The 25,097-nt window shown below is 41.6% G+C and overlaps 3 protein-coding genes across 6 annotated transcripts; 1 reads left to right on the top strand and 2 right to left on the bottom strand.

Annotated features, from left to right (window-relative positions):
* Positions 1 to 475: 475 nt before the first annotated feature.
* LOC117972952 (diamine acetyltransferase 1) lies at positions 476 to 4,399 on the bottom strand. The gene is made up of 6 exons (XM_034923514.2): positions 4,137 to 4,399; positions 3,497 to 3,548; positions 3,321 to 3,404; positions 1,707 to 1,808; positions 1,451 to 1,491; positions 476 to 1,128 (listed from the first exon to the last, which is right to left on the bottom strand). The coding sequence occupies exons 1-6, from the start codon at positions 4,200 to 4,202 to the stop codon at positions 958 to 960; spliced, it is 516 nt and encodes a 171-aa protein (XP_034779405.2). The 5' UTR covers positions 4,203 to 4,399; the 3' UTR covers positions 476 to 957.
* Positions 4,400 to 6,503: 2,104 nt separating this feature from the next.
* Positions 6,504 to 18,657, top strand: LOC131737678 (acyl-coenzyme A thioesterase 9, mitochondrial-like). 3 transcript variants are annotated; one of them, XM_059028080.1, is made up of 17 exons: positions 6,504 to 6,554; positions 6,614 to 6,737; positions 7,461 to 7,561; positions 8,048 to 8,074; positions 9,331 to 9,376; positions 11,974 to 12,144; positions 12,345 to 12,382; positions 12,972 to 13,055; positions 13,328 to 13,431; positions 13,737 to 13,810; positions 14,155 to 14,222; positions 14,820 to 14,931; positions 15,821 to 15,911; positions 16,210 to 16,295; positions 16,608 to 16,695; positions 17,063 to 17,213; positions 17,556 to 18,657. In XM_059028080.1, exons 2-17 carry the CDS (start codon positions 6,724 to 6,726, stop codon positions 17,621 to 17,623), a joined length of 1,323 nt encoding a protein of 440 aa, XP_058884063.1. In that variant the 5' UTR covers positions 6,504 to 6,554; positions 6,614 to 6,723; the 3' UTR covers positions 17,624 to 18,657. The 3 variants fall into 3 exon arrangements, with proteins under 3 accessions (XP_058884063.1, XP_058884062.1, XP_058884064.1); XM_059028079.1 differs by lacking the exon at positions 6,504 to 6,554 and having other exon boundaries at positions 6,582 to 6,737; XM_059028081.1 differs by lacking the exons at positions 6,504 to 6,554; positions 8,048 to 8,074 and having other exon boundaries at positions 6,583 to 6,737.
* On the bottom strand, positions 18,570 to 24,123 carry LOC117962428 (peroxiredoxin-4-like). 2 transcript variants are annotated; one of them, XM_059028082.1, is made up of 8 exons: positions 23,814 to 24,123; positions 22,333 to 22,450; positions 21,538 to 21,654; positions 20,840 to 20,962; positions 20,345 to 20,475; positions 19,762 to 19,796; positions 19,419 to 19,465; positions 18,570 to 18,727 (listed from the first exon to the last, which is right to left on the bottom strand). In XM_059028082.1, exons 1-8 carry the CDS (start codon positions 24,037 to 24,039, stop codon positions 18,724 to 18,726), a joined length of 801 nt encoding a protein of 266 aa, XP_058884065.1. In that variant the 5' UTR covers positions 24,040 to 24,123; the 3' UTR covers positions 18,570 to 18,723. The 2 variants fall into 2 exon arrangements, with proteins under 2 accessions (XP_058884065.1, XP_034779548.2); XM_034923657.2 differs by lacking the exon at positions 19,419 to 19,465 and having other exon boundaries at positions 23,814 to 24,120.
* Positions 24,124 to 25,097: the final 974 nt, after the last annotated feature.

Here is a 25,097-nt window from a genome sequence, read left to right as displayed (position 1 = left end):
AACCGCAAACTCACTAATCAAGTTGAAATGCAATTGTATTACAAACCAGGCATATCTGGTTTATACCTATGATTGCCAAAATGGCTATTTAAATGAAATACTGTTTTAGTAACAAATAAGCAAACGTGTTGGATCTCGTCAGCGTTTTGTAATGTTTCTTTACTGTGTAATTAAGGAACTTTCTGTTCAAGGTCTCTGAGTCATGATTGACAGATTACTCATCTAGGGGGGGGGGGGGGGGAGAAAAAAAAAAGTAGCAGCCAAAAGACTGAAATTACAGGGCATACAGCTGCTCAGCATAATAACAGTGGGTTCTGCAACATCATTTTATGCTTTTGAGTGGATTAATAAATTACAGAATTGAATAACTGGCATCCATTCTTCCTCTGTATTCTTCTTTCAAACAAATACATCCAAAAGCGGGGTGTTGGCAGGATTCATTACAAACCCCCACCCCAAAAAAAACCCCACAAACTAAACATCACTGAATTCTTTATTTATAATAATGCCAGGATGCAGTGAAAAACTTCTACAAACTAGTTCTAGCATTAAATACATAAAAATCAAAGCTACATTTAACAGCTTAGAAAATAAAACAGGCACCAACACTCACACTGTCAATTACCCCCTCCCCACTCTTAAGCGCTAGGTTTCCATCAATTTAAACAGCAATACTCAGACTACTTTGGGATTGATTCTTCCAACATGAAATATATTAAGAGTTTATTCAGAGCAAAGAAAGTGGCAAGAGGATCTTACTCTATTTGGCAGATAGAAAAAAAAGCAAATTATTAAAACAAATATAAACCACAGATCGCGCTTGTATGGAATCAATGCCCAATGAATCACGTAAATAAGAAATAAATAAAAACGCCCCACTTTAAGGAAAAAACAAAATTCCAAGAAATACTGAAGTGGGTAACTGGTGGCAGCCTTTGCGCTCCGCACGGCCAGCCCTCACTCCTCAGATGACATCTTCACCAGGTACTGCTTGTCAATCTTGAAGAGCCGCCAGCCTTCCTCCGAGGACAGGTCAGAGGCGCCGCGTCGCTTGTAGAACTCTATGGACGGCTTGTTCCACTCCGCCACTATGAAGTGCATGCTGCTGCAGCGAGTCTTCACCGCAGTCTGCCAGACACAACAACTCATTATTGGCACAAAACGTAAATAAAAATAATTAACAAAAAGTGAATTCGTTCAACACGCTTGAATCTTTCAGGTCTAAACTTAATCTTACACCGACCTTTATTAGCACTAACCTTGCACTATCTAATGCTATTTTAGTGAAGGCAGTCCAAAATGAGTGTGAATCAGCTTTTGTGTAGCCAGTCTAGTCATTGTGTATCTTATAAAAATTAGACAAACTTTTCTATTCTGCCTTTGTGGAGTGCACACGTGTTCAGTAATGACATTACCACATACATTTTTAAACAGAAGAGAACAGACTTACATGGCTTAGTTTCTTCAGGATTTCTGAACCCATTCCATACCCTGTGAAAACAATAAACATTCAAGCTCAAACACGGTGAACCGCTGTATAGGGAAGACATATCAAAAAGCAGGCTACTGCAGACCTCTTCATGCAAACAAAACCTGCAAGTGTTTGATTATTTTGGCAGAGTAAAAACTACTGGGTAGAACTAGAACATAGTGGCATAACCTATACAAGATGCACATGCCTTCAATAAAACACAAAAAGTAGATACCTCTGTATTCTTTCATTACATAGAAATCTTCCAGGTACAGCAGCTTTCCAATCCAAGGGTCGTATGTGAAGTAGTACATAGCAAATCCAACCACAGTGTGTCCTGCATAAACAGAGGAGAAGATCATATGAAATGCTGGATTAAACAACAGGCTCTGTTTTTGAGAAGAATCAACGACTCCACACACCGGCAATGCTCAATGAATGTTCAGGTTAAATCCGGTTTGATTCAGATTAAATATTTTGATGCAGGAATGCAGCAGATGTGCACTTAGCCTTGCAAGCTCACAAGTCATGGACTGAGCAGATTTGTCACAAATATCCATCATTTTGCCAGTGACAAGTATAAAGTACATCCATCACCCATACACTTGGTCCCACTTAGCCATTCTGTATCCATATGACCAGGTGAGACACCCTACTTGCACTGCTTATATAAAAGAAAGTGCAATTATCTCACTTTGAAAACATAAAACTCTGAAAGCGAGCAGCAATCAAGTAGTTTCACGATGTTGTGGTCGTTCAATAGTTTATTAGAGCAACACCCACAGTCACTCTAGCACACTTTCAATTACTGCTGTAATACAGCAAGCGGATCACTCTGCTTGCCCAGCATGGGGTCCAAGCGCCCTGGAAAAACCGACTCTGCTGGCATACCCAGCAGTTCAGAATACTCTTCACTACTGAAGAACTCCAGTGCATCAAACTGCATACTGGAGAAAATCAACTAAACCAGACATACCTGCTGGGAGTCTGTTTAAATCCATCCATGAGGATGTTTGGGTTAATAAAAGAATAAATTTGTTTAGCTTCAGCTGAAACAAAAAGGGAGAGGGAGGAGGAAGAAATTGTGTAGAAGATTTACCCAGGGTGTATAAACCTTTCAGTGCTGATTCTGCCAATTTACAACCAATCTCACAATTTAATAAATCTTTCTTGAAGTGAGAATTAGTTTCTAAACTGGCTCACAGAAAGCCTTGGAAGCAGTGTTTGGTACTGGGGGAGCTCTTGGTGGAGGAGAGCCCACATGCAAGTTCTGATCTACAGTGTGTTCGGACTGTGGGAGTGGCTTGTGTCCCGGAGTGGCCTTACCTCAGTTCTGATCATGTATCTTACTGAGTAACGCATCTTTCAGTTACCTCCCCGCCCACCCATGTACACGCCAAGGGCCATGTACATGGCGAAGCTAGAGACTGTAACCTGAAGATTGGGATAAATTGGAGAGAATACATTTCAACAGGATTAGACAGTGCAGCAGGGAGGGTCAGCGCATTAGAACCAACACGTTTCACACACTCTGTAGAACAATGTCTTCATGCATTACACCTTGCAGGTACTGGTCAATTAGTACAGCCAAATGAACTAGCGCTAAAATGCTTATACTACTGCATCCAAACTCTGATACATGTACAGCCATCAGATTTTATATAAGACAGCTTGCATTAGCTGCAAATTACATCACCCCCAGAAGAGCTATCCTGTGCAAGATACAAGCTGATTTTCACCCAAATCAATAACAGAACCAGCAAGCTCTTTTTGGTAAAGTGAGTACCAGCTTGTACAGCACCCCATGTTTTTGTATTTTAAATGCGTGTCAATTGTCACTAATGTTTACCCTCTGAAGACTGGTGCTCCTTTGGTACTTCAGCAACAACACAGTGGTAGAATGGATGTTCTCCAAAACCATCTTCAAGGAGCTCTAAAAAAAAAAAAGATAAGAGGTTTGTGGGATAAGAAAACATGCGCACCTTCCAAATGTTTCAGTTTTACTCGAATTTCATGAATATTTACCTTTTTCGGTCAATATAACTTGATCCTCCATTTCTTCGTACTTCGCAAGTTCCTGAAAGAAAAAAAAAAAGTTAATTTTAATTAAATTTAAAAAACAAAAAAGGGACCCACTTTAGTTGCAGTATTGGTATATATTTCACGTTTTAAATATTTGCTACATAGTCTACGTTCAGTACGGCTGCGGCAAAGAAAAAACCAAAACAACAACAAAAAAACATTGCATCATGGCCGACTTTTTTTTTTTTTTTTTTCCTGCGCAATTAAAAAAAAAAAAAAAAAAAAAAAAAAAAAGCCACGACACCCACAGACAGAAGAAATCCATTGGTGTGTCTGCTCAACATCATTAACACTGCGTGATGCCATTATTCACCAAGTTATAACTAAGATATAAATCACTATCCCGTTAAGAAATGGTGCTCTTTGTTTGTTTCACGGTTATTATAAGCTACGGACGTCCTGCAATGCCTCGCCGTACCGGCAAAACAAAAACACTTAGACAGTGCCTTACATAAAGTGGCATATGATATGACATTTATGTAATTCTGAACGTGTTGTGATTTTTTGTTTAGTCCACTGTTTTTTTAAAACTACCTTACCGCGTTCAGAAATAAACAAGTAAGCGAACATCGTAGACACTTGCCTTTATGAGTCGCAGTATGTCTGACACGTCCTTGGGCTCGGCTTTCCGTAATATAAAATTGGCCATTTTCTTCTTTTACTCTTTTTTCCTTTTCTGACAAGTCCCCTATAGTTGAATAGTAGTAAGACGTGTTTCTTCATTCGCTTCCCAGGGGGTTAGCCTCCGCAGTCAGTCTGGGATCCTGACCCAATGTAAAACGCTTGCATGCAGCTTCTGCTAAAGAACTCCGTGTCTCGTACTGTCTATGCAGCTTTGTTCTGTCGCTCTACTTATACCCTCTCTCGACCGCTTTCGCAATGACGTCGTTAGCAACGCTAGCACGGTGACCAATCACACGAGGGATTGGGACTTTACGTCACCGTTTCCCTTGTTTGTGTCTCGTGACTCTCGGTAACTGTCCAATGATATAGCTGGAAAGCGGCCGCAGCGTGCCCCCCCCCCGGTGGTTAAGATGCAAACTGCAAGAAAGATCTTTAGCTGCTGGAAGCCGCAGGCCATATTGTGCACTGTACCGGAACGTCAAAAAGTGAAACTGGTTACAAAATAACTAAAATGGCCCTTGGGGGAGGAAGACAAGCAGTTGTTCACACATGTAATAACATAGTTGCAGTACAGCTCAATTATAATGCCAAACACTTTCAGATATATATTGTATGTTTACATTCGAGGAGATAAAGCTTAGAATGACAAATTGCCCCTGTACATTTGGAAAAGTGTAATTAGGCGATCAAACAGATAGCTGTTTTTATTATCTCCAGCAGCAGGGGATGGAATCCGTGGCGACGGGGATATAGTGCAGGCAGTCGTACGCTTGACATTTTTACATATAATAGGAAAAACGCGTATCTGACTAATTGTCATGAAACTTGGTACCGTATTAACATTATTTAGCCTATTATATTGAGAGTTTAGGATCCCGGGGGTATATGGGAGTGTTTGTGACGTATACTTTTCTATCTGTACACGCTTGATTCCATGATACAGTACTAAAGTAATACCTCATTTGTTTAATTCCAGTGATGTTTAAACTTTCATTTTCAACCCATGTAACTACGGTTTATAGTTTGAACAGACTTTCAATCAAGTAAATATCAAATCCCACAAAGTGGGATGGGTTTGTAGAATCTGTCTCATTCCAAGTACAGAAATCTCCTTCATCTTTATCTTTAGAGTTCCTTAAAAACACCCTCACTTCCACTCCCTAAAATAAAAAACTGCTGGCCAACTTAATGTCCGACACATGCTTGTACACAGTTAGACTTCTGCATTTTCTCAAGGCATTCCTAGCGTACACTCTCTAGAGTCACTACAGTGTCTTTGCTGCCATCTAGTGGTGTAGCGCAGTAAAAACACACACTAACACCTTATTTTCTATAGTTAGGGCCCTGTGTATTTCACTTTTTTTAACCTCTAATTTAGTTCTTTAGCCACACGGTGTCGATTTATACTGGTTCTTTAGTTCTTTAGTCACACTGTTTATACTGGTATCTGTGCTGTGCAACTATTGTGCGAGTGCTCGGTGTGTATTTATTAATTCTGCAACTAAGTTACAGCTTTCAACCCACTGTGTAAGATCCACTAGTCTCTTACCATGCGATGCAGTCAGGGAGAGTTGAGACGCCCGGTGATATTGCTGCGTGCGATCTCTCAAAGCAATGCTTTTTGGTTTTGCTGGTCCATCCATTTTTTTTTCTGAAACAGCAAGTCTCGAGGTTAGCTTTTTCTTTAATGCATCAGTTTCTAGAATGGCCATAATTGTCCCTCGTGATTAGGGGGTGTTTTCTAATTATGCAGAATCGAATGTGTTGATTCTTAATTATTCTTTAGATCAGTTTAGCCGGAGCGGCTATACTGACACCTGGAGGCTTAGATCTGAATTGCAGGTCCTGTCGTTCCTGCATTTCGCAGGGCCCTATTCTTTACTGTATTTATTATGCTAAACCGTGCTTCGCTATATTGCTTAATTCTTGCTTACATTTTGGCTTATTGAAACTTGCATTCAGAATTTCATACTATTCTAACATTATCTGGATTATGCATCAAACTTACCATACTGCTATTCACAATTCAGTTACTGTGGTGCAATATACTGCTGAAGACTACGGCTTACTGACGATACTGTACTCCTATTACTGTTACGCATGTAGTATGGGGGGAAAGGCGAAGGAGTTATACGCTTAAATGTTTTTAAATGCGTCTACCTTTAAAGTCTCTAAATACATATTTAAAAATGACATGAGTCGTCTGAGGCGAGATGTTGCGCACATTTCAAACACATACATCAACGAAAAGAGTAGTTTGACCGGTAAGCAGTAACACCGCCCCCACACACTTTCTCGTTCTGAAAGATTGGCAGAGATGACATGAATGGGGCGTGGCTAGGGGTTCGCTTCTTTTGGGCTTGATTCGAAGAACGAGGTCGCTATTATTCCGTCAGGACTCTGGCGACGCTCTGGACCAGCTGGTGCTACGCACAGGACTCTGACGCAGTCGACCTGGAAGTGGATTTTCGCTTTGTCTAAATATACTTCAGCATTTTCTACAGTTTCTATTTGTGCCTTAAAACACGTTAGCGAAAAACAGTACGATGTTGAGGCTGAGGTGGGTAACATTACCTTTTGAATTACAGAAATGCGAGTCAATGCTGCCTGTGTTTCTTGAGTATATTTACTGGTTGGCACTCGGGGAGTAGCCATGCGAATCGAGCTAGTAAAGACGTGCAGTTTGTTTATTGATGTGAAGCTGCGTACTCGGTATAGTTTTGAGTTATTATACATGAAAAGGAAAGGAGAACACTGCTTTCACGTGTCCGCATATTTCACAGGGCGGGGCAGAGATTAGTTTTCGCTGTTTGAGTCGGATTTCAGTATACTGCGACTTCAGCCCAAGTGCAGCCCACAGATTAACCCTTATAACTGGGTTTTAACCCTTTCAAAACTATTGGGTCTGTTTTGAACAGCTAATCCTGTGTGTGAAGAGGTCTATAATTCAACAAGCTGTGGGGTGCCCTTTTTATAGATACATAAATATAACTTTAGAGTTAGATACATACTATACATTCGGGTTTGTTTACATCAAGAGATGTATGGGGTTACACAGCTGTGTACACATGAGCTGTTCATTTCAAAATGAGAGGAAGTGTTCACCGTGCAGCCTGCAGTAGAGTCAGGCCAGCATGTAAACTGATGGGTTTGTTTAAATACAAAGTGTTCAGCCTGCAGTAGAGCCAGGCCAGCATGTAAACTGATGGGTTTGTTTAAATACAAAGTGTTCAGCCTGCAGTAGAGTCAGGCCAGCATGTAAACTGATGGGTTTGTTTCACAGGTTCCGGGTGCTGCGCAGCCTGCCCTCCATGCTCTGCAGATCCATCTCTTCAGGGCCTGGCAGCTCCCCAGCTGGAGGTCAGGCTCCTGACATGGCAGAAGGTATCTGTATATTTACAAAGTCTCAATTTTCAATTCCAAAAGTGCTTTATTGGCATGACAACATTAGCAGTATTGCCAAAGCAGTTACAAAGTGCGTGATCCAATATAAATATTCTGAACATCAGTGCAAGTGCATGAGTGCAAAGGGAATGACGCGGTCGAGGTAGGAATGGAGCGCTCAGGTGGGTCTTAGTCAAGTCAGTCAAAACCAGGAATGGATCAGATCACTTTGCATTGGGAGTCTGGTTTCCAACCCTGTGATCACTTTGCGATACAGTTTGTGTCAGTCCCATAGAAACCTGAGGATTTCCTACACATTTGTTTTGTGCGGAGATGCTGTGGGCCCTGTTCACAAAACCTTTGATGGGTTGTTCTTATTTTGTTGGTTGTTTAGATTTTTGTGAGGTATGTATTTTTTAAATCCTATAACATCGCTGTGTTTTTGTTTAGATTTTGTTAACATCTTTTTTTGAATGTTTTTTGCAGGACATTCTCACTTGCTTGTAAATGACGGTGTGTTGGTAAACATTACAAACTAAAGTTATTAAAGCATGCAGATTACTAAATCGTATAAAGGAGGTGCATGGGAGACAACAGGAAAGGGCAGCTGAATTAGACTAACACAGAAGCTTAAGGAGGTTTACAAGGAAGCCTATTGCATTAGACGGAAATCTATTTAGTATTCCAAGTGATTAATTTTAGCATGCAAACCAGTACAGAATAACCAGTGGCCAGCACTTGCTGGTGTGGTACAGAGGTTTGAAGTTCATGCATTTTCATGGCAGTGTGTTATTATACAGGGTTACAATGCCGATAGGGCTGTTCATGAAGCATCAGCACTGCAGGAAATGCAAAGAACTGCAGTGCAGTTACTGGTGCTCTGAATACTATAATGGACCCGATTCATAAAGCTGCCACTCAGAAGTTATTTAAAGAATGTTTCTATTTTTCAAAGTAATTTATGAGCAAAGTAAAGCCAGCAGCAACCTAGAACAGTCATGTCAATCAAACTGTGTTTAGAGTTAGAGCTCTGAATCAGGCTCAACATGGTCCTGCAGTGAAAACCAGTGATCTTGTTGAAGCATGGCTTTGTAAATTCCTTGTAAATGTCCTTTACACAGATGGCTTTCAGTGGTGCTGTGCATGAACGATTGTGCTGTTTATATATGCTTTCATCCCATTTTTAAAGTGACTCAAAGGAATATATTATTAGTATTATTTATTTATTTGGCAGACACCTTTTATCCAAGGTGACTTACAGGGCAGTACAGGGTTACAATGCAAGATTACTATTTAAATACAGTATAGTTTAGGGTAAGTGCAAATAATGCAATATGAAATAGGATGCTACAAGTTAGGATTACAAGAAGTTATATCTACAGTGACATATTAGTAGTGCAGTAGTGCATCAGCTAAGGATCCAGTAATGTGGTGTGTAGAACAGGCAAGTCCAGTGCATAGTAGAATATCTTGCTATACCTCAGTAGATCGTTTTTCTCAAAGCTGTCCTCTGCAAGGACTGGTACCTCCGTTGCAGAAACCCAGTTTTGGAGTAAAACATTTTGCCAGTTTTCACCATGCACCCATGTGTCTGTGTGGAGGGATTCACAGAAAGAGAACCTCATTGGAGAACAAGTTTCAAACCCTGTCTGTAGTCTTGAATCCTTGTCACAGTATGACTGGAACACTGATGGGGTCGTTATTGTGAGTGTGTGGTGGTGTTTTGTGTTTTTGTATAATTTGTGAAAATTGCAATTCTTGTTTTTCAGTGCGGAACAGACTAAGAGAAATCGTGGGCGTTTCTACAAACTGGAGGTATAGTATTTTATTCTGTGTGGTTTTTATTACTACATCTTGTTATTTGCTATTTATTTAGCAGCATCCTTTTTTTTCTATGTTATCCATTCCTATCTCTCTGCCTGCTGCTACTATGTCTGACTTATTGATGGTTTCAGGGGGGTAGGAATCAGGACTATATGTCTATACCATGCACTCAAGACTTGAATCCTGTTTTCTATGTAGACACCCAACCCACTTTTAGGGTCCTCAATCAAACAAAATGTGATTCCATCTATGCACCAGTCTGTCTGTCGCTCTACACAGTTAACATGACAACTGCCTTGATGTTTCACCTTAACCACCCTTTCATTATACACCTCTGTCCTCCTCCTAGATGTCTTTCGGTTTGCATTTGACAATCATCTGTTAAAATCATATGTACCTTTGCGTTTGTTCCAACTGCTGTTGCAAACCCAAACTCTGCCTCACTGAACAATACTAATAATCTGAATAAATTTAAATATGACAAAAATGGTACGTTCAGGTGCTGTGGGATTATGAGGTTCCTCTGAATCTGCCTGCCCTGGTTTAAACTCACTGTACATTCCCTGCCTGCTGTCCTTGCGTTCCTCTTGACAAAGTTCTGGGTGCTGTCTCTCTGTGTCAGTTCAGTAGCTTTATACGAGCTGAGTCATGACTCTCCCTGCTCCTGTTTGAGATTTTCAGCTGCTGGTGCTGAAACACATCCTGGCATGCTGTCAGCTTTGCACAGTATTAACACTGGCATGCAAAGTGCTGTAAATGGCTTGGTGTAAAACTGGATACCCACTCAAGTGAGAAACTGGCTTGGAACACAAATCAATTCTCAAGCTTTTTTAACAATATTTTGTTACATACAGTACAGACCTCTTGTGTTCAGTGTCTATATACATTGTGTTATAAGCTGACAGAAAGTTCAGTGTAAAGGCCGATACACACCAGGTGCGATTAATAGAACCCATACCTTTTAAGTATCTTTGACACCCCAGGCGATGTGAGGGCGACACTGGAACGAAGAAATAAGCAGGATTGAAACCTTTTCTTTTGCTTCGCACAACAACTAGGGAATTGAGCAAATCAGAGAGCAGCTTCAATGCACTTTGAGCAATCAGAGAGCAGCTTCAATGCACTTTGAGCAATCGGAGAGCAGCTTCGATGCACTTTGAGCAATCAGAGAACAGCTTCAATGCACTTTGAGCAATCGGAGAGCAGCTTCAATGCACTTTGAGCAATCAGAGAACAGCTTCAATGCACTTTGAGCAATCAGAGAACAGCTTCAATGCACTTTGAGCAATCGGAGAGCAGCTTCAATGCACTTTGAGCAATCGGAGAGCAGCTTCAATGCACTTTGAGCAATCGCAGAGCAGCTTCAATGCACTTTGAGCAATCAGAGAGCAGCTTCAATGCACTTTGAGCAATCAGAGAGCAGCTTCAATGCACTTTGAGCAATCGGAGAGCAGCTTCAATGCACTTTGAGCAATCAGAGAGCAGCTTCAATGCACTTTGAGCAATCAGAGAGCAGCTTCAATGCACTTTGAGCAATCGGAGAGCAGCTTCGATGCACTTTGAGCAATCGGAGAGCAGCTTCGATGCACTTTGAGCAATCGGAGAACAGCTTCAATGCACTTTGAGCAATCGGAGAGCAGCTTCAATGCACTTTGAGCAATCAGAGAACAGCTTCAATGCACTTTGAGCAATCAGAGAACAGCTTCAATGCACTTTGAGCAATCGGAGAGCAGCTTCAGTGCACTTTGAGCAATCGGAGAGCAGCTTCAATGCACTTTGAGCAATCGCAGAGCAGCTTCAATGCACTTTGAGCAATCAGAGAGCAGCTTCAATGCACTTTGAGCAATCGGAGAGCAGCTTCAATGCACTTTGAGCAATCGGAGAGCAGCTTCAATGCACTTTGAGCAATCAGAGAGCAGCTTCAATGCACTTTGAGCAATCAGAGAGCAGCTTCAATGCACTTTGAGCAATCGGAGAGCAGCTTCGATGCACTTTGAGCAATCAGAGAACAGCTTCAATGCACTTTGAGCAATCAGAGAGCAGCTTCAATGCACTTTGAGCAATCGGAGAGCAGCTTCAATGCACTTTGAGCAATCGGAGAGCAGCTTCAATGCATTTGGTCTACCAGGTTGAAGCAGCATCTAAAATGAAAAAATAATACTTGCCATGGGAAAAATACCCAGAGCTTTATAACAAAGATCATTGCAATTATAAAGCTACAGAGATGAAAGATAATATATGGGATTCCGTATCGAAGACACTCATAATTTCTACATTGTGTTGACTGATCATAGTCTTGTCAATAGCAATTTGTAATAATTGTATATATCGGGCGGGTTTCCTCTCTGTTGCATCGCGGCTGTGTTGCTTCAGGTGTGTGTGGTCATATTGCTGAGAAAGTATCTTGTCGCCTGATGGAAAATCGCATTGCGTCTGGTGCGTAGCAGCCTTAACTTCCACATAAAATAATAGTGAAACATTAAACAGAGTTAAGGACGTTTGTACAGTATAGTACATGACAGTTTTCCCTGAAAATATTTCCTGATGATAAATGATGACAGAACAGTTTTAAACTCTTTCCACGGCAGTGACCACCGTCAGGCTATGAAGGACAGAACTTCTCTGAGTTCTCTTCTCGCTAAGTGTCAAGAGGACCTCCCGCCGCGGAGAATGAAGGACAGCTACATTGAGATCCACCTGCCGCTGGGGAGCCAGCACGGGCTGCGCGAGAAGTACCTCAATGTTCACAACAGTGTGAGGTAAGGACTCGGAGCGGGTCTGAGAGGAGAGGAGGAGGAGGAGGAGGAGGAGGAGGAGGAGTGAGCGGGCGGGCGGATCTCCTCAGTATTGAATACAGTGTGAGGTGAGGACTCGGAGCGGGTCTGAGAGGAGGAGGTGTGAGAGGATCTCCTCAGTATTGAATACAGTGTTTTTTTGTTTTTGTTTCGTTCTTCAACAGGTTTGGCAGAATCCTTGAGGACCTTGATAGTTTAGGAGGTATTTCTCTTTTTCTTGTGTGTAATATATATGTATATGTAACAGGCCGATCCAGAGGGTAGTCCTGGTTTGTGAGGAATTAAACGTTTAAACCAGAAATTACCATACGTATACTTAGCAAAACCTCACTTGTTGCATCTTGTATTGTAGGGCTGCTGTGGAGTCTCTTTTGGGGGTGGTGATGGGGATTGTGGAGTCTCTTTTAGGGGTGGGGGTGATGAGGATTTCAACCTTCCTGCATTTTTATTCTTCCACAAATTATGCAAATTATATATATATTATTGCTGATAACATTTGTGGAGGTTTCCCACCCCCTGCTTACAGCATCGATTCGTTTAAGAGCAAATTCCACTGTCCTGACAAGTTCCAGCTTGAATCTGAAATCTGACCGCTCTGATTTTAATTTTGACCAGTTGCTAAACACGCCTGGCCAGAACTGTCTGTTGTCGGCATCAATTGAACAATCTGCAGTAATGAAGGATAACAGAAGCTATGTGAACTCATGTTTAATTGTTTTAGCACCTCGGTAACACAGTGTGCAAGCAATGCCCCAACATTTGTTTTCCCTTTTTCTTTTATTCCCTTGCAGTTCTTATCTGCTATTCGCACACCAAGGATCCCTCTCTTCAGAGATCCCCCCTGTCTATTGTCACCGCTCTGGTGGATAAAATCGGTAGGTCTTTCTTATGTTAGAAGTCTCCCAGTGAGGGCAGGCATCGCCTTTCTGGATATTCAGTGCCGCTTCTTCCACTGTTCCTACCTCACAAACCATTAAAATGCAGGCTTCATATTTAAAGTGTTATGGAGACCACCCCAGCACAGTTTAAATCTGTGACCTTGTTTTGTTTACAGATGATAATCCTTTTAATTTGGTACATTCTGTATTTGACATGGTGGCTTCATATTGCAGGGTTATATGTAAACACTGCCGCTGCCTTGTTTCAGATATGAGGAAAAACATTATCTACCCAGACTGCGACATTAAGTTTACTGGACACGTCTCCTGGGTTGGCAAGACGTCTATGGAAGCCAAGATGCACATGCTTCAGGTAAGTAAAGGTGTTTAGGCTGCTAGAACCTTTTCCAAAAGTAAACGCTTGTAAAACTTGAAGAGCATGAGAAAGCTTACGAACGAGAGGAGGCCATTCGTTCTGTCCATGCTTGTCTGGTTCCTAGTGCCTGATTGAAAACTTTATGAAGTCTGATCTTAAAGGATCCCATTGATTCAGCTTCGACTGCACTCCATGCCCTCACCACTCTGTGTGTAAAGACGTGTCTCCTGTCCTCTGTCCTTCGACGGGTTCCACTTCATTTCCAGCTGTGCACTCTTTAATAAATCGTTCTCTCTTTGTAGTACCATGACGGCGCCTATAGTCCTGTATTGGATGCGACATTCGTAATGGTTGCCCGGGATCCAGAGAACAAGAGGTAGTGTCTCTTTCATTTACTGTGTCAGAGTGTTCCCTAATATCTGTACCTGCAGTCCAGTGTGCAGCTGCTTTGTTCCTGTGGTATATTGTCTGTATCACTGGGTAATGCTTTATTAAAGGGTCTACACTCTTCTGTGCTGAATCTATGTGCTGAAACAATTGGCCCTATTCACCAAACTTTTAGAATTGTATTAAGGACTATTTTTTTAAAAACATTGTTTTAAGTAGTTCTTTACATGTAAACTTTGAAAAGATTTCTTGAACTTTTTTGTTGTATAAATGTGTGCATTTTGATACAGTCTAGTTCTGTCTGACTGGTTGCACTGTCGCTTGCATTGGCAGGGCTGCCTTCGTTAATCCCCTGATACCAGAGGGCCCAGAGGAGGAGGCCCTGTTTAAGCAGGGAGAAGGTGAGTGCTGAGCGTGGCATTGTGTGTTTGTTTAAAGATGGAACGTACAGTACTAGCACTGTGTTCTACTCCATTGTACTAGCACTGTGTTCTACTCCATTGTACTAGCACTGTGTTCTACTCCATTGTACTAGCACTGTGTTCTACTCCATTGTACTAGCACTGTGTTCTACTCCATTGTACTAGCACTGTGTTCTACTCCATTGTACTAGCACTGTGTTCTACTCCATTGTACTAGCACTGTGTTCTACTCCATTGTAAAGGGACTTTGTTACTTAAAAATAAACTATAGATCCATCTAAATCCAGATTTTTTTGTATAATTGTATAAACAGGTAATATGTTGATAATAAAGCAATTGGCGCTGCTGAAGTGAACTGTAACCATTACATATAGTAGCTCTGCTTGCAACCTCCCACCCACCTGGATTAGACGTTCGGAACTGACTTTTAAATATAGAAGTGTTTTATATCTGTTTGAACTGATTTAACGCTGTAGCTGAGAAACAAAATGCAGTGGGCTGCAGCTTTCATTATTCCCACTCTGCCCGATCCTGCAGCTGTAACCCTGTCCTTTTCCTCGCTTGTGTTTACCCCAGTAAATAAAACAAGACGGTCAGAGATTAAAACAGCGTCTTTACTGAAAATGGCCCCGACTGCGGAAGAAAGAAAGATTGTGCACAGCATGTTCCTCAACACGCTGGATTCCACGTGAGTATGGAACGCGGTCGCCTGCATGACGGATTCCTTATCAAATGGTTTACAGCCATGTCACTGTAATATATAAAAGATGCATCTCTCTGTTGCAAGTATGTTTCGGTAGATGTGACCATAACAGCATATCCGGCAGACTGTGATAAGGGCAGTAGGGGTGCAACGATTCATTGTGTATCGATGAATCACGATGCTTTCTTTTCTATATCGTATTGCAGTAATGGTATGTACCCTTTGTGTCGTGATGCAAGATCAAAAGCATTAGAGCTCATTGTAGTTCACCAGACGGTTCTTGAAGGTAGAATAAGTGTGTTTTATAGTTGGTCTCCATATCTCATTAAATTATCATTTGATCTTATTATGCATCATACAAGTAGCCAATCAGGACCACCTCATGTATCGTGACAGATATCGTATCACAGACTGCATATCGTGATACGTGTCATATCGCGGACTGCATATCGTGATACGTGTCGTATCGCGGACTGCATATCGTGATACGTGTCGTATCGCGGACTGCATATCGTGATATGTGTCATATCGTGGACTGCATATTGTGATACGTGTCGTATCGCGGACTGCATATCGTGATATGTGTCATATCGTGGACTGCATATCGTGATACGTGTCATATCGCGGACTGCATATCGTGATATGTGTCATATCGTGGACTGCATATTGTGATACGTGTCGTATGGTCACATTAGTGAATCATTACAGGGGCTGGTAGAAGACACACAGGCTATGTTTACACAGGGCACCAAGTTAGTGTCAGACTGAAATTATACTTTCTCGTGGAAAGCGTTATTGTTTCCTTTTAAAACAATCTATACAGTTTATTACATTTGTTTATTAAGGTTATTAAATGAATCCCGTTGCTTTACAGGACCGTGAGCTTCCGTAGTCGCGTTTTGCCTCCAAACTCGGTGTGGATGGAAGATGCCAAGCTTAAAGGTCTTGAGATCTGTCACCCCCAGGTATGCAAGTCAATGAAACCTGCTCTCGTCATGACAGTTACCAGCAGCATTTTAATATGTTTCAAAAGAATTCACCAAAAGGTGATAGTAAAAAGTTGTTTTGGATCCTCTGTAAAGAAGGAATATTTCTTGGGAATCCTGGGATTGCTTCTGAAGTGAAGGGGCTGCTGCAGTCCAGGGGGGTGCCTCTGTGCTGTACAATGCTCTACAGAAACAGTTCCAACATAACAAAGGCAAGAAGCAGAAACATAGAGGTGATGTGTACTCAATGCAATTAGAAATTCTTCTCTTTTTAAAGGAACGCAACATTTTTAATCGAATCTTTGGTGGTTTCCTAATGAGGAAAGCCTATGAACTGGGCTGGGCCAATGCTTGCACCTACGGGTAAGTGGAAAGAAGTGTTTGTTTCAAAGCATGTTCTGCAATCTCCTAATGTAACCACCCTGTCTCTGTGTGAAACACATCTACTCGCCTCTGATTGAAGTGCTGTTGCAGCGAGGAATTTGGAAAATGACCTTTTATATTTTCCTAAACTGACACATCATTTATTGAGGCGTTGATCCTCAAGACACACAAGCAGACACAGCTGCTTCACATCCAGCTTCAGTGTTACCCCAGCGTCGGCCTGCCCATTGAAACTGCTCCACTACACAGTTAATATCAACTTCTTACCGCGCATATCTTTCACCTTTCTAGTGGCTCCAGGCCTCACCTGGTGGCTGTGGATGACATCATGTTTCAGAAACCAGTTGAGATTGGCTCCTTGCTGTTCCTGTCCTCGCAGGTAAGACCCAGTCACAGCATTCACTGCTCAGGGAGTGCCCGCTGACATCCTGCCTGCCCGAGCACATGCTATTAACATGTAAAAACACTAACACTTAATGCCTTGTGTAAAGTGCTCATTGAAAAACATACCACCCTGTACTGCATCATGTTCCACAGTAGCTTTTTCTGCTGCTAAAGTGTTAATTTTGGATTTAAAGCCGAGTTGGGGTACGCAGAGTATATTACTAACATAAACGTTAGCATGTTCAGTGTTTGTCATTGTAAAAGAAAGACATGCTTGTCTTTTTCTGCTGGTCTTCCAGGTAATTCTGCAGGAAGCTGCAGCCTCGTTCTCCTCCTGTATTTACTCTGTTCTTGTCTGGCAGGTCTGTTACACGAAAACCAACCACATCCAGGTCAGAGTGCACACCGAAGTGTTTGACAGCCAGTCCGGGAAGCACAACACTACCAATATCTTCCACTTTACATTCTGTTCTGAGAAGGAGGTTCCACAGATTGTACCCAAAAGTTATGGAGGTAATTTAGACTCCTTTTGTGGAAGAATCAGAAAATGCTTTTTTTTTTTTTGCTAACTCATTAAAGAGCAAACAAACTGGGACATTCATGTCCTTCACACAGGTAGTCTCATAACAGCATGTATTAGCTTGATTTCATGTCCAGTCTTACAGATTTGGGATGCTGAAACAGCTGCCCTTAATATTTTTTACAAAGCGCTATAGGTCCAGATCCACTGTGGGCAAGTTGCCCATGTAATACATTTTACTACAGCCCATTGCAGAACCTGACAGCCATATTCTCTTTCAGTTACACCAACACACGTTTCACTAGGCATGACTGTGTCGTCTCTTTATCCTGTAGAGTCCATGTTGTACCTGGATGGAAAGAGACACTTTGACATCACCTTCAATGGAACGCCTGCTGTCTGAGTGAAGTAAAGACTAGACCGCGTAGCTGGCGTGAGAGCTCCTGCCACGTCATGATCCTCTTTGCATGCAGTGAGCACGTGGAAGTGGAATGCTGTACATGACACTTGAACAGTGTATTTCTGCAGCGAGGGACCGCCTCTTGAGTGCCCTGGTAGCTCCAGCACAGCACTGCTGTATCTTTACAAAAGTTGCTGCTAGAAATGTCAGCCTCTTTTGAAACTATTTTATATTGCTGGAATATAATCAATTATATAATTGTTTTGTTTTATTTATATATATACACACACAGAAACATACAGGATTCAGTTCAAACATTCTTTATAGAGTCATTCTTGAATGGTGGTGCAGGATTTTTTTTTTTTTTTTTTTTTTTTTTTTTGTGCAGCAAGGTAAAAGTTAAACCGTTTTGTGTTAAACTATACTGAGAGCTCCTGTCTCGAGGGGTTGGTTCTTTGGTTGTTTATAAAGACACGAGGAACACAAACATGTATATACAGTACTCTAGGGAGAAGAATATCTGGACAGGGGTTACAATAATGGGTAGGGCAGGTTTTACAGAAAACCAGTATTTGAATTGTGGTCTGGATATGTGTGTACATAAAGTGGGTAAAAGGCAGACCAGCAGTTATCAGAAATAAACCATGTGGGCATGGGCAAGCTGTTCTGGGGTATGGAAACTGACTCTTGTAAAGCTGATCATAAAAAAAACTATTTAATAACTGCAGTCATTGGTTAAATGTCATTCAAGTACAGTGAGATTTGTTTTACTGGTTTAAAACAGCAGCCCTAAATCTAATGCTTTCAACAGGTTTATAATCCTTATTGCCAATTCCAGTACTGTAATCTGTATTATTAATCCCAGTAAATGCGGTCTACAGCTTCACAGACCCATTACAGCCTACAAGCATCGCTTTAATGCATTCAACAAACGCAAACATTCAGATGGTAGTAGCAAAACCATTCTTTATTGAGAACTTGAGTAACTGAAATGCAAGAACCCACTGAAAATAAAGTAATTTGAGGGGGAAAACAAATGATGTCTGTGTGTCGAGTTTAATTCAGTTTGTCAAAATACTTCAGTTTTCCAGAGGGGTCTGGTATTATCTGTAAAAACAAAGAAAGGGGGACAGAAACAAAGTCAATATACTCAGTGATCCGTGGATGACTGCTTTTCAATCGTTTTTAAAAGTAGCATAGCAGCTTCCACTTTACACTGTTAGATTAAGATAACGGTGATTGGTAAGACAACTTGCATAGATGATCCGAGTAAGTATACATTTAACCCCTATTGCGATTGCTCTGTGCAAACCTCCTTATAATACACTGCCTGACCTCAAATCACCCACAATGCATAGCCCCTGGTGCTCCTGCTAAGAGTTATGCTCTTTCCGGTCGTTGATTCCTGCAAACTTTGGTATTCCAGGAACACCTGGGAGACGGGACGTTGTGTCAATATACCCACTGCACCGAGGGACAGGCTGGTCGCACTATCATGCTCCTTGTGGAGTCAATGACATCAGACTGTTCCCTGTGATAGCTGCACATAATCAATACAGGTCTAGTGGGGCACATGAATTTGCACAGATTGCAGACTATAGAGGGTGTTATCATTTCTACCTTACAGTTTTTGGCCAGGTCTGCAAGGATAACATCTTTCATTTAAAAAAAAACACAAAAAAACACCCCCCTTAAAGCTTGAAAATGAAGGAGACAGACCAACTAGCTCTAGAACAGTACATTAAATTGCATAGCAATTAACTTCTGTAATCAAGCTGTTCAAAAATCAGATACTCACAGGTCTTCCCTTGGCCACCATGCTTTCATAGCATCCTCAGGATTGATCTGATTGGACCAAAACAGCAGGATTACAGACGCCAACGTGCTTGCGTAGGAAGGAACTCTAACACTGACATTCACAACAACATACTGACGAAGGCCAAAACACTGCACTACGAAACCAACCAGTCGCCATCCTTCAGAACCCTGTTTCCTACCTGAGAAGAATACAGTCACTCCTTGCTTAAAGTGACATATTTCACAGCACAGTTTGTGCGTTCCTGATTACAGTGTAACCACCTTGACTCTCATACTAGAAATACTGTATGAAATGTGACTAAACAATGGTGTAGATTACTTACTGTTTCACTGCCAGGTTTCCAGCCTGCAGGACACACTGCAAGAAAAAAACAGGTTGAATGTTGTCAGTATACTGCGGCATAAGACATGTTCCCACAACTTGCAGAGAAAAGTGTTACAGGTGTATGTTTTACTTTAAAAGAAATGTAAGCTTTCCATTTAGGTACAGTGGAACACACAAACTTGAACTGCGCCTATGCCTGGAGAAGTGCCCCCCCCCCCCCCCCCCGCATCTTCCACCACTGTTAACTCTATAGGCTGGTTCACACCACCTGGAGATGGATGAAATGTAACTGGAAGCAAGTCTCCCTTGGAATGCCAGAGAGTCCCACAAAGTATGACCAGCCTTCATGGGCATCCTTCCTATAAATGACTGTATTCGTCTTCACAGCAGTTTGGATACAATAGATTCTACTGTAGTTGTACTTTTGGGAACGTGGAAACAAGCGCAGTTCATAAAACCTTTTAAAAAAAAAAAAAAAACACAACAACGTACTGCCTTCCAATACAAGACAGGTTTATCTCCTGGTATACGTCGCACTGTGGCTGCCCCCTCCTGTTCCAGCTCTGTGCGCGGTCACTCACCCTCTCCGTGCTTGTCAGTGTACTGGAAGGCCTGCACTAAACGAAGGGTCTCGTCCACCGATCGACCGACGGGAAGGTCGTTCATTGTGATCTGCCGAAGCACTCCTTTGTCGTCAATAATGAAAAGACCTCTAGAAAAAAGGAAAAGAAAAAGCACTTCATTCAGCGTGGATCACCTTAATCTGACACCAAACATTTATCCTAGGAAGATGCAGATCCAGTTCTAAAAAACACGTAACTCACAGGGGTGCGAGGACTAGCTGTGATGGAAAAGATTAGGAACAATTTTAACCCTTAACTGCCCAGGGAATGTTAATACCTATAGCTGTTAATGCCTATTTTCTCAGGATCATATATAATGTACACGGGGCAGCAGAGCATTAAAAGGCAGATCAAGGCAGATTCCATCTTTTATTTGACAACATGCTTTTCTAAAATGGATTACACAGCTTGCTTTACTTTTGCCAGTAATCCTAATCCCTCTGATCCGTATACCTGAGTGCGTGTCCTTGGTCCTCCAGGTATACACCGTAATCCTTTGCAATCTGGTGTGTGAGGTCTGAGAGAAGAGGGATCTTCATTGGGCCAAGTCCACCCTGCTTTCTAGGTGTGTTTATCCTTCATGAAAAAGAAAACATGTCTGCAAGTAGCATGCATATACCCCTAGTAGCATAAACACCCCCTCTCCCATCTCCAGTGGTGCGATCTACAGGGACAACATGTTCAATAACATACTGGAACAAATGTACACTGCTTGCAAAACAAGTAAATCAGTTCCTGGGAGACAGCCTTCATTAGCCCAACCAATCACAAGAAACAAACTAACATTACTACCACTGCAGAATGAGTGGGTGGGAACTGTCCTGAGAGCAAGAGCATCTCAACTAACACAATCACAGTTCTGAACATTTCAAAATGTAATACTCCTGAGACACACTTTTATCCAATTCTTAAGGTATTCAGTAATTACACTTTGTGTGTGCTGTGGCAGCAGTCTGTCCTTTTCCCCTCCCCCTAAAATATATTCCTGCAAAGCTGACTGGAGAGACAGGGAGCACTTGGGCGAGCTTCTTCGGCACGTGTTCCTGGAAGCACGTTGCTTTTCAGAAGCTTGCAGTTGGAGAGTAGCTCCCGAGCTGACAGCAGGGAGTTCAGGTGGGGAGGTTATGCGTAGAAAGGGAGGGTTCTCTTACCATGCCAGGTGTGTGAACTGTGAGTCAATGGAACAAGCCACCACCTCAGCACTGATCGCCCGGAACTCTTCTACACGGTCGCTGAACGCGATGATCTCAGTGGGGCAGACAAACGTGCTGCAGGGAGCAATGAGGGGAGGTTCATTCAGGGATAAACATGGAAACAAGACTCTTGGATAGCGCTTTGAGTCATTCCAGGTTTTACTATGAGCCTGACTATGAGCCACTGCGTCCAGGTAACAAGATCAGGTGTGTCTTATACAGTACAACCTGGAAAACATTAAACTGCTCAGCAAAGTAGGTCTCATTTGCATCCCTGTATTTTTATGCTTGCACTACGAGATATATTTTCGTTTGTGTTTTTTAGGGAAATTAACACGTGCTGTAAATTAGTATTCAGGGTTTGATACTTTCACACTAATTAAATCAAGTACCTTGGAAATAACCGAAGGTTATGACCCACCCCCCAACCACAACTACATTACAAACTGCTGACTGATAAGACAACGGTTGCAGATGATTGTGACATCTGAATGGAGTCACTAAATTAGCACAATATCCCACTACATACAACTTGCACATACAGCTGCATGAGACCAGGACAGAACATTGGGTGCGTTCTTGCAGAGCACATTACTGAGCACCAGCCAATCAACTGCAAGAGCGCTGCAAGAACACACCCACCTTTATGACATCACAATTCTCTGCATATTGCAGGGAGCAGTAGTTGGGACTCCCTGATTTCACTTTATTACTATAGTTCATTGAGGCATTACAATAACAGTCCAAACTCACAAGTCCAGGGGATAGAAGAAAAACACAAGATATTTCCCTCTGTAGTCAGTTAGTTTGAGCTCTTTGAATTCTCCGTTTATCACCGCAGTACCTTCCCAATAGGGGGCAGGCTTGGAAACTGAAAGGAAAGAATAGAGAACGAAAGAAATGAAGTCTGAAAACCTCAAGGACATGCAGCAAAATGAAAAGGGCCTCGCAAAGGCTTGGTTTTTAAACCAGTAGTCCCAATACATTAAAAGACAGGGTTTTATGAGGGCAATGTTCAACAAACAAAATAAAGACTTTATCAGTACAGGCCAGGCAGAACATGCTTTTCAAATTCTTTGTTATTATCTTGTCAATGTTCTTGAGCGTTTTTACTGAATGAATAGAGCCAGTATGGAAACAACCAGCAATGTGTTGCATTTCTTATTACAGCACCAGTGCAGACTCTACCCCAGTAAGAACCCCCTCAAAGACTACTGCCAGTAGTGCAGCATCAGGGCTGAAGAGAGAGAAATATTTCGATTTTATTGGCCCTATAGTTTTAGTTGACAAAGTAAAACGGGTAGTTTTAGTAGGAATTTGGGTTGAACAGCTACTGGCAGCAGCAGCCTTAGTGCACACACACACATCTGCACTATTGGTATGGACTTAGGTCGCTATGTGTTTAAATAAAAGCAGCTGCCAGTGTTGGCCATATCTTGCCGTGTGTTTGCATGACGTGTCCTAATAACGTTCCCAGAGACGACCTGTGTTTGAAAATGCCTTCGCACACATTTCAATACGCTAGTATAACACAACCTTACATTATTGTGCAATAACATTGTGCGCACATTGCAAGTGATTTAACACCACGTTGATGCGTTGTTGTGTATTTGTTTATGTAGCCAATAGATGACAAGGAATGTTAGAATCTTCAACGTGAGTCAGGACACAGCCAGCTTCACCTGTGCCATTAATTTACGCAGATCAACAGAAACAAAACACTTCATTCGACAACTGAAGAAATCTTCAAATTGCAAGTAAATGTAAAAAATAACAAACATGCCAAGGCCAGCCCATGAATTTAACCGAGAGCGCAAACTGGACAGCATGTAATTATTTAAATGACAAAAAGGGGTTCAACTTCGCAATGTAAAATTAAATGTGTGTGTTTAAACATAAAGGCTAAATCGTGCAATACCAATGCGTTAGCGGATGCATTACAATTGCACCTAGGTGTCCTTGACTATCGTATAGTCTGGTGGAACATATGTTAATGTACAGATGCGTATTTGCTATTCAAACCTCATCTACAAACATTGCAATAACGTGCATTGTAAATGTTAATATACAAACACACACAGGCGTCAGTGCTTGGCATGGCCTTGCAACGATTTGGTGTTTGCTGTTGCTTTTGCACGTAATTAATGTAGTCCAAAGAAAATGCCTGAACTAGAGTCTGCTGAGTAAGGTACGGTAATCAGAAAACAATGAAATATAAAACAAACCAAGCCTACTCTTTGCTTTGCTGAGGTGCAGGGAGTGATCGGACACGGGCACCCTAGACGCCTCCCCGGGGTAGACGTGCCCTCCCGCGTAATTGTAACACTCTTGCTCCTTCTTCGTGTCTTGTGCACTGGCAACGAAATGGTCCAACAAGCAAAACACGAACAACACACTTAACACGCCAGGTAATAATGCACTTCTTCTTCTTCTTGTTCTAACGCTGACTCTGCCCTCCATTTTGCTGCGGATTACTCTGCACGGCTCTCGACTCAAGCTATCAGAAAACTGGGAAGAACAACTTCTATACACGGTCACGAGAACGCGCAGGGGGCGTGGACGTGCACGCACACTGCACGTATTATTGTGTAGTATACAGTTAAAAACCTATTTACCCCATGATTTAAATGTTGAAAAGATCTAAAAAAAATGTAATTTTGCACATAATAAAAATATATTTCATTGAAAATGTTTATTTCCCCCCCATTGCTTTATATGGGGAAACTGGCATCGCCATGAGCCTATATCGTGCATGTGATTCCTACAGATGTCAGGACTGCCCAGTCCCTGACCACATTCCGGCGCCTCCTTAAGACTCACCTCTTCAAAGAGCACCTGTAGAACTCCTCTGTTTGTATCCTGGGACACTATCACCCTTCATGTAAATGTGCTTTATTTTGGTCTTATCAGCCCCTATTTTACTGCATTTAATCCTGTACTTCAGAATACTGTAATCTGCCAAGTTTTTAACCTGTAGTACTTTGTATTTAATCACATCCTGATGTAACTATCACTATTTAATCATATCCTGATGTAACTATCACTATTACCTGCTGTATTATTGAATTGTGGTTTGTCAAACTTGTACTTTACTTGAACAAAAGTTATTGTATTTCTTGCTCTTATTGTATTACTTGTATTGTAACGCTTGAAATGTTTTTGCTTACGATTGTAAGTCGCCCTGGATAAGGGCGTCTGCTAAGAAATAAATAATAATAATAATAATAATAATAATAATGTGTGTCTTCTGTATGACCCCATATAAACTAGACTAGTCGCCACGCATGCAAATGTGAAGAACTGTTAATACCTCCCTCCGCTTATTATTATTATTATTATTATTATTATTATTATTATTATTATTATTATTATTATTATTATACACGTTGTGTACACACACTGTAGTTCTTTTTTGCAACAATAATGCCCCAAACAATTATTTCAACGGTGCATCATTTGTAAACTGTATAATTATCTCCTGTCCGCCACAAAGACCCCCTCGAGTGCAATCCGTGCTG

Source organism: Acipenser ruthenus, chromosome 8, assembly GCF_902713425.1.
Source record: "Acipenser ruthenus chromosome 8, fAciRut3.2 maternal haplotype, whole genome shotgun sequence".
In the NCBI taxonomy this organism is placed as follows: domain Eukaryota; kingdom Metazoa; phylum Chordata; class Actinopteri; order Acipenseriformes; family Acipenseridae; genus Acipenser; species Acipenser ruthenus.
Note: the sequence above shows the minus strand (reverse complement) of the source record. Positions and strands in the feature narration are given on the sequence as shown.